Consider the following 17539-nt stretch of genomic DNA (forward strand, 5'->3'; position numbering starts at 1 on the left):
CTAGTAATAAAATATAATAGAAATAGCTGCACTATAATGTTATTACCAGTACAATGGGGTACATTTGTATAATTTAGAGGTCTGGTCAGGGTACAGCTCTGTTAGAACCTTGGAATGAACTGAATAAAGTCTCAAAATTAAAAAGAATTCATGTCTAAGTCACAAACTGAGGTGAAGGATGCAAATATGTGCAGAATAAGGTGAAGAGAGGACTTTAGGATGTGCAGTGACACTTCAAATATCTGTAGTTTCTCTTCTGAGAGTTGTTGGTTCTCTGCTGAAAGACGAGACAAATGTCCAACAGTTACCTTTGAAGACAAAGTCCGTCCCGCCCCTGACTTGAGTGGAGTGAAGCCCTCGGCTGTAGCGTCCTCGGGCGTAGATGGTGAAGGTGGGGTGTTTGCAGACCGGGTCGGAGTAGTGGTAGTAGTGGCCCTCCCACGTGTGGTTGTTGTCGTGGAAGATGAAGTGGCGGGTGAGGAAGAGGACCTCGGGGCGCACTTCGCAGCGTTGACTCACCCACTGACCGTACAACCCGACGGTGAGGTCGGCCCGCGGCGGCAGGATGGGAGGGTGGAGCTCGTCGGAGCGGTAGATGATGCGACAGGCGATGCAGCCGTGGTCGTGGTTCTGGAAACAGAGAGAGAGGGGAAGGTGTGACCGTGAGAAAGAGTTAGTAACTCTAAATGTGATGAAATGACATGTTGAGAGAATATCATTTAAAAACCTAAAGTGAAACCTCTCACTTTATTTCTTGAGATATGTGTTCAGTGAGGAACTTGACCTTTGTCCTAATCTATTAATATCTGAGTCCAACTGAACAAATTCAATCGACACGTTCACAAGAATCTTGTGGACGAACGGAAGACCTAAAAAACCAAAATCAACCAATACAATTAACACAAACCAGAGTTTCTGTTGAAAAGCAGATGAATTAAAAAAGCAGAACTGTGAAATAAAAATTTACATACAATGGATTTAAAACTTCAACTGTCTTAGCTGACTTTTAGTTTTCTTTCCCCAAAACCCAACAACATAAACTAGAATGGCACATTTCTGTGTTCACTTAAAATATTGAAGATACATGTAAACTGTTGATTCTTTCCTGAATCTTTGTAATCTCTGCTACACAACAGCTTCTTACTTGGTGCATTCTTCCACCAGAAAACAGAAACTAACTGGGTGGAGATTATTACTGCATTGGAATAAACACTTTTTCAACTTGACCCTACCACACAAGACAAACGTTAAAGCACATATTTACTTGTGAAGTCTTAAAACCTGAGGGGGCTGCATTGATAATCTGTCGAGGCTGTGAACTGCTCAAACTCTCCCAGCGTCGCTGGATGTAAATCCAGCTCGTTGGATGAAATGTGTCGGAGCTGGACGCCTTTTTAATCCATCAGCAGGATATTGTGTCATGAAATTCACATAAAGGACAGCTGGCGTCTGTTCTGAAGTGAGGGAGGAAAAACTATTTCCTTCAGTCTGAACTTTCTGGGGCGCTGGAAGCCGGACAAGCATTTTCTCAGCGTGATCACATGGTGTTACAGTAAAAGGCAGATGTCTGGTCGGACAAAAGCCACGACACGGGGAGCGGAGCGTTCATGCTCGTCACAAACGACACGACGACGTCCTTCATTCACTCTTGACAAGAGAGGGTCTGTTAACCTATGAATCATTTTCAATTCACATGGACTCTGGTTTAGTGGAGCAGCGTGTGATCGTAGTGTCCACACACACGGGGACAGCTGTGGACCTCTGGCTGCAGTCAAGCCTGGAGGTCCTGGTGGATTCTCTCTCCTCCAGGGAGGTGCTGAGTCTTTGTTATCTGAGGGTGGTCAAACGTTAAGACCGAACCTCCACTCTTTTCCCAGACAACATCATGTCTGCATGGGATTTATGGAGATTTATAAAAAAAACTGAAACGACAGAAATGGAGAAAGCTGAAAAAGAGGGTGGGAAGGAAAAAAAAAACACGTGTTTCATGACATTGTAGATTTGAGATAATCCCAGGGCCGCTGCATAACCACCTCAGGGCCGGAGGTTAATGGGACTAGAGCAGAGGCGTCGTGTGAATCCAGCTCTGTGTGAGAGAGTGTTTTTATACACACAGTGTGAGCAGGAGAGAGAAATAAATACAGCTTGCAGTGGGAAAATAAGCGTTTTCTTACTTATATATTTTATATGAGTCTGTTTTCATCTTACTGAACAAATTATTGTGCAACAGAACAAAAGAAACTAAGATGATGCTTCTCTTCCTTCCAGTTTAAACAGCAAATATCAGGGTTCAGTTGAAAACAGAACTTTGCTCAGCAACACTTTTTCAAACAGGTTTAGTTCAGTTTAGCTTCATCTTGTTTAATCTTATCTTAACCTGCTGTTTCTATTGAATTATGTTTTATTTTTTCAGGTTTTAGGGTTAGTGTTATAAAGGTTTATATATTATATATAACTGCTTTTCTGTGAAGCACTTGTTGTTGCATTATGCATGAATTCTCATCCAAAAATTAAGTTTATTAACTTTTCGCCGAGAGACGATTTTTTGTTCATCCCATATAAATATGTTTCTTGTCTGTCTGCTTCAGGAAATCACGTCCGTAACCGAGCTATAAGTGTTTGTCAATGAGACTTGTATTTATCATCCTCTACTCATATATCCTTTTGCTTTGTGATAGAAAATGTATTTCTATCTTTATTAAAAAAAGAGCTAAAAAAAAAGTGCTTCACCTACTTCTGACAAATGTTTAATCATAGTGTACTTTTATGAAAATAATGACTCAATTTAAGAGATTAAATTCTAACCCAAAAAACCTCAGCCCTGATTAGTAGAAGGTTTTTCTGTTTGCCCCAACAAGCTCCAGCATCAAGGTCGGACTCCCTGTACGTAGCCTGAGGAAAAAGAGGCAAAACAAGGGTTGAAAACCACAAGCTGCTGCGCTTTAATTTTAATTTGGACTTTTATTGCTCTGAGGGAACTGTAACGACCGAGGGTTTCTGCAGGACAGGTAGAGAAACACGCTCGGAAACGTTTTACTGAGAAACCGAAACTGGAAAATAGTGGGATCTACGGCTGAGTGTTAAAACCACATCAGAGGAGATTTATATCGGCTCTAGTGTCACCCGCTTATTTGCAAGTTGCTGTTTTATTGCTGCTGTGACACCGTAGTTATCTTGAACATCCAAATAACGACTCAAACTAAAAGAAAAGACCAACTTTTCTTGAGTCTGAACATCCTGTTTTATTTCCGTGATTACAGTTTGTTAGAAGAAGCTCCTGAGAAGATGGACACCTCTCGCTAGTAAAGACGAAGCTCCAACCAGCGCACTAGCTTAGCATAAAGGAAAACTGGAAACAGTGAGAAACCTTCATTGTGGTTCTGGTCCAAACTGAATTAAAATAATTACATTCAGCGGTTTCATGGGGGTTATGTATGTGGGACTGTTTCCTGGCCAGATACAGTGACTTCCTGTAGTCTTGTCGTCACTGTGAGGTTTCCAGGCACAGAAAAGCTCCGACGTAAAAACACAACCTGATATTTTTTTCCACTATATATATATTTTTGCTTCATGTGCAACAAAACACACTCGAGAGTGGGACAGTGTTCTCATCTAAATCTCAACAAGGAAGCCTTTGAGCGTCTAATTACATCTTTCAGGTTTCAGACGGGTGTGTTGGTGCCTCGGTTTAAAAAGTCTCTCACGCTTCGACTCTCGGACACAATGCTCCTCAGAGGCTTTTTTTTTTCCAATTCTTACCGGGAAACAAAATCCCAGTGTGAGTTTAACGTCAGCACGACGTCGTCCCGTGACGTCTTTCCTCTCATCAAGGGATCGTGATAATAACTTGTTTGGATTAATATGCTGATTATTCTCCATTATCAATGACATCTCTAATCTTCTGAGAGGGGACTGTCAGGCCTTGGCCGAGGACTGAAGTCTACTGGAGAAACTGTAAATACACCAATCTGAGATAGTTTTGCTTGAACTATAATTTAAATGAGTAATTACAAATACTGTGTAAATACAGTTGATTTATCGTCTTCACAGCCAATAAATCACAGTCGCTTTTTTGAGTTTATTGAGGGGTCGACCTGATGATGATAAATGAACAAACCAGAAGGTTCACAAACTTTAACTTTGCAGTTAATAAGAAATCATTAGTTGGCGGGTTCCCTCACCACAGAGCAGCTGCAGTGTCTGACTTGTAAGAGCTTGTTCCTGCTGCGACTTCTTGGACACAGTTTTCACTGGAATAAAAGATCTGCTTCTAAACTTACTGGAAGTGAAGACAATGAGGAAATAAGGCCGGATATTACGGCCTCTGCTTCACATAAATGACTTGAATTCATTTTGCTTTTTTACGACACCGGACGGACGCTTTCGTCTGAAGCGACGCGCAAACGAGGTAAGACCCAGGCCACAGCGGAGAATTACAAGTGAATTAAACGTTTGTTGGCAGCCATCTTTCATTTGGGCACTTTGGGGGATTACCACCATAGTTCAGAGGAGGACAATGTCCAGAAGCCAAAGTTTTTTACGAGGAACAGAAAACACGTCAGGCTTAAAAACGCTTCTCTAGAAACCTGTTGGTGATAGCCTGAACACTACACCCATGTTTTTCTATGTCCTTGAAACCAGACCAGCATCTTTCCCGTAATTTGACGTCCCAGGAATCCATAATAAGAGTTTTATCTTCGACTGACTGGCTCAAGTTTTAAAAAGCATCTCAAGCTCTTACAGGAAAAGTAGCACAAGACGTCACAAATGAGTCTCTGCATGAGGGAGAGGACGTAAAAACACCATCACCGCTGAAACGCCAACAACCGACAGAAACAATATAAAAAAACACAGATCCTCTCTCGACACGGGTCATTATCAAGCGGTTGTTGCTCTGCCTCGGTGACGCCGCAGCGAACCAGGCGACAGAAAACAGGCCTAAAAACAAAGTCTGCTGCCGTGCCCCTTGCATCACCGCTGAGATCCACCCAATAACCACACACTGCTGGCACCGGCAGACGTCCTGGACTGGGACCAGCTCTGGGTGCACACAGCTCCAAGATTAATGGATTGGATGGTCACCATGGCAATAAAAAAAAAAAAAAAAGAAGAAAATCCCCGAAAAGAATTCGTTACGACCGCAAGAAATGGTGGAGTTGAGAGGAAGGAGTGAGGTACTTCTCCTGATGTTCACCAGGAAAATATAGATTTTAAAACCTGATTTACTGTATGTGTGCAGTTGAGCCCAAAGCTATAAAATTACTCAACTTACTTAGGATGTTCAACGATATAGAAGCTTCAAGTGTTGGTTCAACCAAATTACAAATCGGTGTCTCCTCACCTCTTTCTGCTGGGATCTAACCGTGTAAATAGCTGTGGAGCTTCACGATGAGGTTTTTGATTTACCTGCGTCAGACCGGATCTCACCACACAACAGAGGCCAGAATATATTCAGATTTTAAAATGCTCACAGCAATTAAATAAAATATTTGAAGCTGTATCATGTTATTATTATTTGACCACTTGGGGGCAGTGCAACAAGCTTGTATATACAGTTGATTATTTACACATGCAGCAGAACAGTGGAGCTCTACAATCACCCAACAGCTCCTTCAATTCAAGCAAGTCACACCAGATTTCACACAGTTGGAAATACCACTCCCCTGAACATGACAGACTATTTCCATCCACCCCTCCCCCCCAAAAAAACATCCTATCAATGCTAGAAAAAAAAAACCTGCCCCCAAATTTCATGGCTTCTGTGAAAGCCTGCAGAGAAACAAACACATAGCGTCGCTATATGAGGATCTAATTAACTAATTATGTTATTATTTTATATAATTACTATATTTTTTCAATGTAATTATTGTCAGTGTCTCTAAGAAATGTTTAAGTGTGGGGTTTTGCAAAGTTTCATTAATGTTGGAGGAGCTGTTTGTTACAAATTTGAACTTTAACAAATGTTTTAATTTGTAATGTGAACATATTGCAGTTTCATTAAAATGCAGTGGAGTTTGAAGTATATCAGTTATCTCAGAAATGCGGCAGACTAAAAGCAAGAAGTAGCATGACATGGAAAAACTCAAGTAAAACACAAGTAACACCACAGGGCAACACGCGACCAGCAGTGAGATATTAGTTTGTCATTTTGTTGAACTGACCCTTTAAGTCATCGCAGTATGTTCGACTTTAGCTGAAAACTAAAAGTGAGTCTCAGCTCCACCAACTCCCCCGTACGTCCTCCTTATTCAAAGAAGATGGAGGAGGAGGAACAGAGCACATGCAACACTTTGATTCGAGCCTCAGGCATGCATGAAATCAGAGCTGGTATGTGCTCGCTGGAATAATTCATATGGCCGCATGATTCGGAATTCTAGGAATACCACATGTTGATTGCTCGCAGAGATAGGCCGGGTCTCACGTTGCGCCCCCGTCGGCTGGAGGGGCTTAAGGAGAGCAGCTCTGGTCATTACAGCGCCACAGGGGAGCGTGTCTGATCACAGCTCCTCACTCCACACTGTTTACATTCTGATCAGCAACACCGAGCCCCGTCATCCCCGTACAAATGGGTGTTTGTTTAGACGGCAGACCCGAACAGGATTTCATTGTAATCTCTGTGGAGGGTGACAGTGAAAACATCACTCTAGGGTTTCACCCGGCGGGGAAACTGCTGTTCGGCCGTGTAAATAGAGAAATTACATCCCGTACGCACAGCGGAGGGAAGAAAGGAGTCTTTCTTGAGGCGAGATTTGGGAGATGAAATCAGCATGTGCATAGTTTCTGGTTTCTGCAAGTGCAAATGTTTAGTGTATTATGGTATGAGGGCATGATTATTGACTTACACACTGATCCTTAATCAGATTTCAACAGTATTTGGTGGAGATAATTTGTTTTTTTTAATCCGTCACAGAAAATAACTCGACATTCAGTCAGCCGACACTTGTTCGCTATAGATTTGTCAGACCACACCTCGTAAACACAAAGCTAGGGTTCCTTTCAGATATTATTTCACCCAGAGCGAGTAAACTACACCAAAAGAAAACTCCCATAAAACATTGTGTTTTTAGGGTCAGTGTTTGGTGTGTGTGGTCTCTGCGGTGTGGAGGCTCGGCACAGTGGGAGTGAAGTTCAGCAGAGGTTGTTCACTGAGCCGCACACACGGGACAGAAAACTGAACTCTCCCTCCGGCCCGGTCATGTGTTCCAACCAACACAAACGACGGTTGTCGGGTGGGAAGACGGTCGGTGCACAAGCAGCGTGTACTGGTAGGAGTGACGGGGGGGGGGCACCTGCACAGTCGAGGGTTTCTGTCTGTTTGCTATCGTCTCTCGGGCCAAAACAAACTCTGTGTCTTTGCAAGAACTAGACCTCCGGCTCAGATTTTCTAATTGGTTGTAGGGGGCCTATTACTATTATTTCCTGTCGTAAATTGAATGATATGTGAGTCGGATGTCCACGTTAACATTTGGCCAAAGTTTCAAATAATGATTTTAACGCATGTAAAAGTAATCTGAAAAAAGAAATCCGATTGCTCCGAACACGAGGTTCTGTTGGCATTTGTTTGTCGTTATTTAGCAGCATTACACAAAAACTGAGAAGAGACCGACCTTGGCATTTTGCAGGGCCATCTGGTAGCTGGAGGGTTTGTAGTACAGCCTCTGTGACGGCTCTGTGTGGATGTCTCCCAGGAACAGCTCCTCCACCAGGTGATCCAGGTTGTGATGCATGTACTGCTTCTCGACCCTCAGCAGCTGCAGCTCATGCATGGCGAAGTTGAGCTCCCTGGAGCAGTCGTAGCCGCCCTCCTCGCTCCACAGATCGTAGATCTTCCCGGACTCCCAGGGGCCCCTCACTGCCCCGCGGCAGCTCTGGTTAAGCCTCTGGCTGAGCTCTTTGGCCACGGTGGCTGTGTGACAGACCATCTGGCCACGATGGAGGTGGTACTCTGCCTCGGTGCCGCCGCGGATGATCCAGGAGGCCTGGCGTAAGCGGAGACGACCTCGGATTAGCAGAGTGTAGGTGGGTTTGGTGCAGTGGTTGTCCTCGTAGTAGAACTGGTGAGCCTGGAAGGTGTTGTTGGGGAAGAAACTGTAGGAGCGAGTCAAGAACTCCGGCCCTGGTCTCACCTCACAGCTGCCAAAGAAAACATTAGAGTTCAGAAGTAGTTTGAACAGTGCACATGCATGTACACGGCTTTCTGTACAAGATAAATGTTGAAACTTCACTGTATTTGAGCAACAATGTCTGCATTCCTATAAAAACACAGAACCATGGGTCCACAGTAGTTTACCTGGTGGACACCCAGCGACCCTCCACATTAGGAGGCATCTGCACAGTGATTCTGGCTCCGTTGTGAAGGTGCTTCAGCATGTGTTGGCACTGGGAGTCTTTGAGCGACCGGCCAAAGGTTTTCTCCAGGGAGAGACGGCTGGAGCGGCCGTCTGAGTAGTGAAGAGAGGAAGCTTCAGCCCAGCCTGTAGGAACAACAGTGAAAATCAGTTCAGATTATTCAGCTGATTGATTTATTTGGATTTCATCCATACGTTTTTTTTGTGTTACACGGAAATATTTCAGGATTCAAAGATGCAAGAAGATATTCTGAAAGTTTGGACAAAGATTTGATTATTTTCTTGTTAAAAATCTTTGGGTTTTTAGGATATTGCAGTCTTTATTTCATTATTTTTGAGTAAGAAGAGGTATGATCAAGAATTAGCTCTTGGGGTCAACGATCAATATTTATTTGGACACATTTCTTTTATCATGTGAATTAAACGGTTTGCCACAGAAAACATACTTTGGTCGATGTGTTCCTCGTTCGCTCTCCACACAGACCTTTTACCTACGGTCAACCAAAGCCTGCTCAAACTAGAAACGGAAACCAGAAGGTGTACGGCCCCAAAAATCTTGTCCTACACCTTCATATTCTTTACATTCACATGCAGAATCTGTTTGATACAGTTCAGGTTATGTGTGCACACTAAAATCCCACAAGCATAAGATAAACTAATGGAAAACCCAAAACTTGACTAAAGTGAACTTTAAGGGCAAAATTGGTGATTTAACTTCTTTTGGTTTGGTGGATGGAGCTCGACTCTTTTCAAGTCGACTAATCAGAGCGTTAGTTCCACTCTGATCCAGTAGAAAGAGCAGTGACCCAGTTAGTTTGAAGTAAGCTCTCATGTTTTCAATGTACCAAGCCTCTTTGAAGTGTTGAGATGGTTTAATTCAATAATTTTAACTCATGTCATCACCCAGGGATTACACGGTTTTTATCTGTAACCTCCGACTGTAACCTGAGTGGAGTCTTTATGGGTTAACATGAGCTGAACATGTGAGGAAAAGACAAAAGCTTCGATGCCACAGTTGAGGAACGGGTGACACTCCTGAAACAAACTCTGACATCAAGCTGCAAACCAAGTTAAAAAGTACCTGAGAGGCACTGAGATGTTTAAAACTCCTATTTCCCACCCTGTCTGCGTACCCTCGATGCACCACATGAAATAACAATACCTTCAACAATGAACTGAGCTTAAAGGGATAAAATATCGGAAATGAAAGCATTTTCCAAGTCTGAGGCTCAGATTCCAGGGAAGATTTATTCCATGCAGCGCTCTAATATCATCAAAATCTATTATGAAATATGAAGACTTTGCATAAAATTCTTTCTATCAGACCCGACTTGCCTGGAACTATCATTCTATGCCAAGGAATGTTGCTGTGGTCGTCTCTGTTTTTAATTTGAGACTAATAACACCAGAGGAGGAACAAAAGCAAGTGATTAAAGGCCAAAAGCTCCGTGAAGGTACAAAGATCCTTCCGGCTGATTTACACGCACCGAGGCAGCTAACATGCGTGCGTTAACCGAGGTTATAAACCGCCACATCCCAGCGCTGCTCGGTGGAAACACCGGACTGTGTGATCCCCTGACTCAGCCGGTGGCATTAGTAACGCGACCCTGCCGGCTGGAGCAGTGTCAGGAATCAAAGAACATGCTCCACAGTTTGCTGCATGTTACACGTGAGCGTGTATGTGTATGTGAAATGTTTTTGTGCACCTGCAGTCGTGTGTGAGACAGTGTGTGTGTGAGAGTGTGTTTGCTCCGTGCCACCTCAGTAAAATTAATCAAATTTATAGCCCATATTCACATATTCATAGGGCTTAACAAGGTTCAACACCCTCTGTCCTTAACCCTCAGCATGAAAAACTTGTGAGGGATCCCTCTCCCAGGATGGACAGAAGTGTGGTAAATCACAACATTTACATAATTGATGAGAAAAGACAGTGTCTAACATAAATGGAGGGGTGTATAAATTTGTACCTGAGAAAATGGCCGACAGAGATGAAGGGAGCAGTATGGACAGCTGTGATGACAGATGTTTTGTCAGTAATGGAAGAATATGAGGAGGAAATCAGTCACAATATCTGGAGGGTGGACAAATGTGGGAAGGCAACACGAGTTTGAACTAACTTTTTTTACTAAAGAATTGTTAAGGACATTTTAATAGACACACTAAAATACAGCCACAAACAAATTCTGTGGAGTCCACAGGCAGAGAGACGCTGTGGGTGCAGTTTATTTCACTCATGAAGGTTCTTAACGCAGTGAAATGACCTGTAGTTTTTCAGCTGCTGCAATAATACAAGCTGTTGGAATTTTCTAAATCATAAGGAAATGAGCTTCTATGCTTCCTATCTTATCTCCTTTAGCAGAGGAAACACTGGACCATCCTTCACACAAGGAGAGGAGAAAATTCCGTCCCATAATTTAAAAGCGATGCAGCGTCCTAGTTTTATTCTCCTGAAACGAACAAAAACTTATAGAAATCCTCACACGATCGTCTGAGCTCCTGATTTCGTCTCCGTCACATCTGTCCAGTCAGGAGTCACGTTGAACAATGAGATTATTTAATTTATAGTTCTGAAACGGAGCTTGCTCAGTTTATGAGCTGCTGCTTTGTAGCCTCTCGTCTATTTGGTCCGGCACCATCTTGTCTTTTTAAATCAGAAGTGACCACATTAGTAGGAGCGAGGGGTGGAGCCTGACTGAGAGCTCGAGGACACTGCACGCCCTTCTCCCCCTGCAACCTGCACCCATTGGACATTACTAGCTGTCAATCACATTATATATACAGTATATATCATATACACATCATATATTTGACTCTATATAGAACCATGACTTACAAAATGAACACCAGTGTGTATTGAGGAAGAAACAAGAGATGTTGATTAAATTTCAACTTTATTTTTTTTTAAGAGAGGTACATATTTTCTTTTACATTTCTTTTGCCTCTTCTTCTCCTTCTCTCTGTCTAGTTTCTATCTCTTCTCTTGCTTCTTCTTCTCTTTCAGCTCCTTCTTTAGGCTCTTCTCTGCCTCTTTTTTTGCTTTCTTTTGCTCCTTTACTTTCGTTGCCTTGTCCTTGTCGCTCATCAAGGCCAGTTCCTGAAAAGACAGAGACGAGTGTGTTTAGATGTTTTCTCTTTCAAAAGTCTTAATAAAAAACAAACTTAAAGTGCAACAAGTTCTTATTCAAATCAAACGGAGCTGATGTGACTTACCTGAAGCTTGATCTGTTTCAGGATGAGCATCTTTATGTCGGCCTCGTACTTGGCCGCCCACATCTGCTCAGTATCACTGACCAGTCTCTCCAGCGCCTTGATTTTTATTAAGCCAGCCTCCTTCTCCACCTGCTCACAACTGAGATGGTCCTCCAGAGCGTGAACTTTTGTCTCCCACTCAGTCTTCTTCTGGAGGATCCTGGTCTCAGTGGCCTGCTGCATGGAGATTAGTTTCCTGTTGCTGGCTTCCAGTGCTATATTCTGACTGGTGAGACTGGCGATCATCTGATCCGTATGGACAATTTTAGCCTCATGCTTGGTCACCCACGTCTCTTCTGTGACCTTGAGCATTCTCTCCAGCTCCTTGATTTTAATGACGCCAGCCTTCTTCTCGGCCAGCTCATGGCTGAGCTCGTCCTTCTGAGCCTCGATTTTAATGACGCCAGCCTTCTTCTCTGCTTGCTCACGGCTGAGCTCGTCCTTCAGAGCCTTGATTTTGAAGAACCCATCCTTCTTCTCTGCCTGCTCACGGCTGAGCTCGTCCTTCAGAGCCTTGATTTTGATGAACCCATCCTTCTTCTCCTCTTGCTCACGGCTGAGCTCGTCCTTCAGAGCCTTGATTTTGATAATGCCAGCCTTCTTCTCTGCTTGCTCACGGCTGAGCTCGTCCTTCAGAGCCTTGATTGTGAAGAACCCATCCTTCTTCTCCGCCTGCTCACGGCTGAGCTCGTCCTTCAGAGCCTGGATTTTCATTAACCCATCCTTCTTCTCCGCCTGCTCACGGCTGAGCTCGTCCTTTAGAGCCTTGATTTCTGAGCGCCAGTCAGGCTCATTCTGGAGAACTTTTGTCCCCATAGCTTTAAGCTTGGTTGTGAGCTCATCAATTTGTTTGTCCAGCGCCTGTTTCTCATGCAGAGTCCTGTCGATGACCTGTTCCCTCTGTTTTATTGAGTACTCCAGCTCATTCACCTGGTTGCACTTTTGTTTCAGGTCACGTCTGATCTTGTGGATCTCTGCCTGCTGGCTTTGATTACGAGTACTCAAAGACCTGTACTCCTTCTCTTGGATCCTCAACTCCTTCTTGGCATCCTTTAGATCAAGCTCTAGTTCCTCCTTGAGTCTTTCAAAGTCTGCATTCTGCATGCTCTCCTTTTCCTTCCGCCATGTAGCTTCTTTGCAGGAGATGGCCATCCTTAAACTGGCATTTTCATGAGCCTGATTCAAATTCTCAGAGTCCAACTTCTGTTTTGCTTCAAGGAGGTCCTCAAACAATTTCTCGGAGTCTGGCACCTGAAAGACACAAACATATAACAGTTAAAAACACAGTCCCATACTCACTTTGAATTAAATGTTGATGAACCAGACCAACACAAATCATTGATTTAACCACCAGTACATTTAAATACAGTTTCTTCAATTCTGTTAAATACAGTCTCTACATATGTCACGATATGAAATTTTGGTGCCGATTATTGTCAGAGGAAATATCACGGTTTCACGATTTACACGATTATTGATTAAATGAAAAACAAACAATATATAGCTAATAGTATAGCTAATTAACTACAATATTTATTATTATTATCAACAATATCCAGTTAGTTTTTATAGTGTAACATTTGGCCATTTAAAAGTAATTTATGTAAGCTGTTTCATTTAGTTGCCTTATTGTGGAAGGTTGGTCAGTGAATTTGTGTATCCTGTCATCATAAGCAATATATCTGTATGGGACTTTTATTGTGTGTGTGTGTGTGTGTGTGTGTGTGTGTGTGTGTGTGTGTGTGTGTGTGTGTGTGTGTGTGTGTGTACGTGTGCTGGTCAGAAACCGAAAGTAAACAAGTTTTTCTCCTCTCGCTGTGAACTCCTCTGATGGAGTTCTTTGTCCAGCGTTGTTGGAAATAAGGCTGTTAAGTCATTTCCCTCTTCTCAAATAACGTTTCAGTGGTTCGCCCACACAAATTACGTGACTTGCGAGAGATTTCACCACGCGGTGCACACACAAATTTAAAAAAAATCACTAGTATGCTCATGCTAGCATTCTAGCGTTAGCACCAATGTGGTGGATTTGTTTAAAGTCCATCCACTTGCAGAAAAAAATTTTTTAGAGTTTGAGACAAACAATGGAAAAATAAAATAAAATCGTGTAAAGTGTAACACTAAAAAACATGTTTCCTGTTTAGAAACCTTACCCTTTTTGACTTGTTCTTCGGCATGTTTGCTAAATACAGGAACAGTGTTGGTGTACTGAAGTATATTCTGTCTTCTGACGGTCTCGTGTATCAAAGATTTGTGGATCTGTGGTCTGGTTTTGGAGCTGTTGTCCTCACAAGGTCTTCTCCTGAACTCTTATAGGCACTGAACCTGGCTTTGATGGCTTTGAAGTCCAGATAAATGACATTTAACAATCAAGGTCAAATATGACATCATAGACACTGTCACATGGGACATTATAGACACTGTCACATGTGACATCACAGAAACTGTCACATGGGATCCCAGACACTGTCACATGTGACATCACAGAAACTGTCACATGTGACATCACAGAAACTGTCAGTTAAATGTGATATTAAACAAACAGTTTTCCATGATATAAGCCCTATGAGGCAAATTATGAAAAGTGAATATGGAGTATATAAAAAATGTATTTATTGATTGATGGATCAGTTTTGAAACACAGTACCACAAACTGTGTGATTTCTATTGGAACAGTACAAAAAGCACAAATATACTTTTGTTACCCAACATATGTTATAATCACTTCAAGTCTTTTTCAAACAATATTAAACTATAAAATTTCTCTTCACCAAATCGAACTTCAGCACACTAGTGCTGCTTTGTACCCTCTCGTCTATTTGGTCCGGCACCATCTTGTTTTTTTAAATCAGAAGTGACCACATTAGTAGGAGCGAGGGGTGGAGCCTGACTGAGAGCTTGAGGATACTGCACGCCCTCCTCCCCCTGCAACCTGCACCCATTGGACATTACTAGCTGTCAATCACATTATATATACAGTATATATCATATACACATCATATATTTGACTCTATATAGAACCATGACTTACAAAATGAACACCAGGGTGTATTGAGGAAGAAACAAGATGTTGATTAAATTTCAACTTTATTTTTTTTTAAGAGGTACATATTTTCTTTTTCATTTCCTTTGCCTCTTCTTCACCTTCTCTCTGTCTAGTGTTTATCTCTTCTCCTGCTTCTTCTTCTCTTTCAGCTCCTTCTTTCGCCTCTTCTCTGCCTCTTTCTTTGCTTTCTTTTGCTCCTTTACTTTCGTTGCCTTGTCCTTGTCGCTCATCAAGGCCAGTTCCTGAAAAGACAGAGACGAGTGTGTTTAGATGTTTTCTCTTTAAAAGTCTGAATAAAAAACAAACTTAAAGTGCAACTAGTTCTTATTCAAATCAAACGGAGCTGATGTGACTTACCTGAAGCTTGATCTGTTTCAGGATGAGCATCTTTATGTCGGCCTCGTGCTTGGCCGCCCACATCTGCTCAGTGTCGCTGACCAGTCTCTCCAGCTCCTTGATTTTTACTAAGCCAGCCTCCTTCTCCACCTGCTCACAACTGAGATGGTCCTCCAGAGCGTCAACTTTTGTCTCCCACTCAGTCTTGTTCTGGAGGATCCTGGTCTCGGTGGCCTGCTGCATGGAGATTAGTTTCCTGTTGCTGGCTTCCAGTGCTATATTCTGACTGGTGAGACTGGCGATCATCTGATCCATATGGACAATTTTAGCCTCATGCTTGGTCACCCACGTCTCTTCTGTGACCTTGAGCATTCTCTCCAGCTCCTTGATTTTAATGAAGCCAGCCTTCTTCTCCGCCTGCTCATGGCTGAGCTCGTCCTTCTGAGCCTCGATTTTAATGAAGCCAGCCTTCTTCTCCGCCTGCTCATGGCTGAGCTCTTCCTTCAGAGCCTTGATTTTGATGAAGCCAGCCTTCTTCTCTGCTTGCTCACGGCTGAGCTCGTCCTTCAGAGCCTTGATTTTGATGAATCCATCCTTCTTCTCTGCTTGCTCACGGCTGAGCTCGTCCTTCAGAGCCTTGATTTTGATAATGCCAGCCTTCTTCTCCGCCTGCTCACGGCTTAGCTCGTCCTTCAGAGCCTTGATTTTGATAATGCCAGCCTTCTTCTCCGCCTGCTCACTGCTGAGCTCGTCCTTCAGAGCCTTGATGTTAATGAAGCCAGCCTTCTTCTCCACCTGCTCACGGCTGAGCTCGTCCTTCAGAGCCTGGATTTTCATTAACCCATCCTTCTTTTCCGCCTGCTCACGGCTGAGCTCGTCCTTCAGAGCCTTGATTTCTGAGCGCCAGTCAGGCTCATTCTGGAGAACTTTTGTCCCCATAGCTTTAAGCTTGGTTGTGAGCTCATCAATTTGTTTGTCCAGCGCCTGTTTCTCACGCAGAGTCCTGTCGATCACCTGTTCCCTCTGTTTTATCGAGTACTCCAGCTCATTCACCTGGTTGCACTTTTGCTTCAGGTCATGTCTGATCTTGTGGATCTCTGCCTGCTGGCTTTGGTTACGTTGACTCAAAGACCTGTACTCCTTCTCTTGGATCCTCAACTCCTTCTTGGCATCCTTTAGATCGAGCTCTAGTTCCTCCTTGAGTCTTTCAAAGTCAGCATTCTGCATGCTCTCCTTTTCCTTCCGCCATGTAGCTTCTTTGCAGGACATGGCCATCCTTAAACTGGCATTTTCATGAGCCAGATTCAAATTCTCAGAGTCCAACTTCTGTTTCGCTTCAAGGAGGTCCTCAAACAATTTCTCGGAGTCTGGCACCTGAAAGACACAAACATATAACAGTTAAAAACACAGTCCCACACTCACTTTGAATTAAATGTTGATGAACCAGACCAAAACAAATAATTGATTTAACCACCAGTACATTTAAATACAGTTTCTTCAATTTTGTTAAATACAGTCTCTACATACTAGGGATGTCACGATGGGAAATTTTGGTGCCGATTATTGTCAGAGGAAATATCACAGTTTCGCGATTTACACGATTATTGATTAAATGAAAAACAAACAATATATAGCTAATAGTATAGCTAATTAACTACAATATTTATTATTGTTATAAGTGTAAAACTGAAAAACATGTTTCCTGTTTAGAAACCTTACCCTTTTTGACTTGTTCTTCGGCATGTTTGCTAAATACAGGAACAGTGTTGGTGTACTGAAGTATATTCTGTCTTCTGACGGTCTCGTGTATCAAAGATTTGTGGATCTGTGGTCTGGTTTTGGAGCTGTTGTCCTCACAAGGTCTTCTCCTGAACTCTTATAGGCACTGAACCTAGCCTTGATGGCTTTGAAGTCCAGATAAATGACATTTAACAATCAAGGTCAAATATGACATCATAGACACTGTCACATGGGACATTATAGACACTGTCACATGTGACATCACAGAAACTGTCACATGGGATACCAGACACTGTCACGTGACATCACAGAAACTGTCACATGGGACACCACAGACACTGTCAGTTAAATGTGATATTAAACAAACAGTTTTCCATGATATAAGCCCTATGAGGCAAATTATGAAAAGTGAATATGGAGTATATAAAACATGTATTTATTGATTGATGGATCAGTTTTGAAACACAGTACCACAAACTGTGTGATTTCTATTGGAACAGTACAAAAAGCACAAATATACTTTTGTTACCCAACATATGTTATAATCACTTCAAGTCTTTTTCAAACAATATTAAACTATAAAATGTCATTTCTCTTCACCAAATCGAACTTCAGCACACTAGTGCTGCTTTGTAGCCTCTCGTCTATTTGGTCCGGCACCATCTTGTTTTTTTAAATCAGAAGTGACCACATTAGTAGGAGCGAGGGGTGGAGCCTGACTGAGAGCTTGAGGATACTGCACGCCCTCCTCCCCCTGCAACCTGCACCCATTGGACATTACTAGCTGTCAATCACATTATATATACAGTATATATCATAT

General features: G+C 42.7%; 3 protein-coding genes across 4 annotated transcripts in view; all 3 read right to left on the bottom strand.

Annotated features, from left to right (window-relative positions):
- LOC109642251 (protein APCDD1-like) overlaps positions 1-17539 on the bottom strand; it is a 29862-nt gene that overhangs the window by 4748 nt on the left and 7575 nt on the right. The window contains exons 2-4 of the mRNA XM_069510603.1: positions 8291-8474; positions 7608-8133; positions 309-630 (exon numbers count right to left, since the gene is read on the bottom strand). Of these exons, the coding sequence (XP_069366704.1) occupies positions 309-630; positions 7608-8133; positions 8291-8474 (1032 nt within the window). The remainder of the gene's footprint in view (positions 1-308; positions 631-7607; positions 8134-8290; positions 8475-17539) is intronic.
- Positions 11226-13940, bottom strand: LOC138405031 (flagellar attachment zone protein 1-like). The gene is made up of 3 exons (XM_069510608.1): positions 13751-13940; positions 11562-12851; positions 11226-11445 (listed from the first exon to the last, which is right to left on the bottom strand). Exons 1-3 carry the CDS (start codon positions 13772-13774, stop codon positions 11320-11322), a joined length of 1440 nt encoding a protein of 479 aa, XP_069366709.1. The 5' UTR covers positions 13775-13940; the 3' UTR covers positions 11226-11319.
- LOC138405030 (flagellar attachment zone protein 1-like) lies at positions 11226-16911 on the bottom strand. Of its 2 annotated transcripts, XM_069510607.1 has the most exons (4): positions 16699-16911; positions 15001-16353; positions 14742-14885; positions 11226-11301 (listed from the first exon to the last, which is right to left on the bottom strand). In XM_069510607.1, exons 1-3 carry the CDS (start codon positions 16720-16722, stop codon positions 14760-14762), a joined length of 1503 nt encoding a protein of 500 aa, XP_069366708.1. In that variant the 5' UTR covers positions 16723-16911; the 3' UTR covers positions 11226-11301; positions 14742-14759. The 2 variants fall into 2 exon arrangements, with proteins under 2 accessions (XP_069366708.1, XP_069366707.1); XM_069510606.1 differs by lacking the exon at positions 11226-11301 and having other exon boundaries at positions 14668-14885.

The sequence above is a fragment of the Paralichthys olivaceus genome, chromosome 16 (genome assembly GCF_024713975.1).
Source record: "Paralichthys olivaceus isolate ysfri-2021 chromosome 16, ASM2471397v2, whole genome shotgun sequence".
NCBI classification, from domain to species: Eukaryota; Metazoa; Chordata; class Actinopteri; order Pleuronectiformes; family Paralichthyidae; genus Paralichthys; species Paralichthys olivaceus.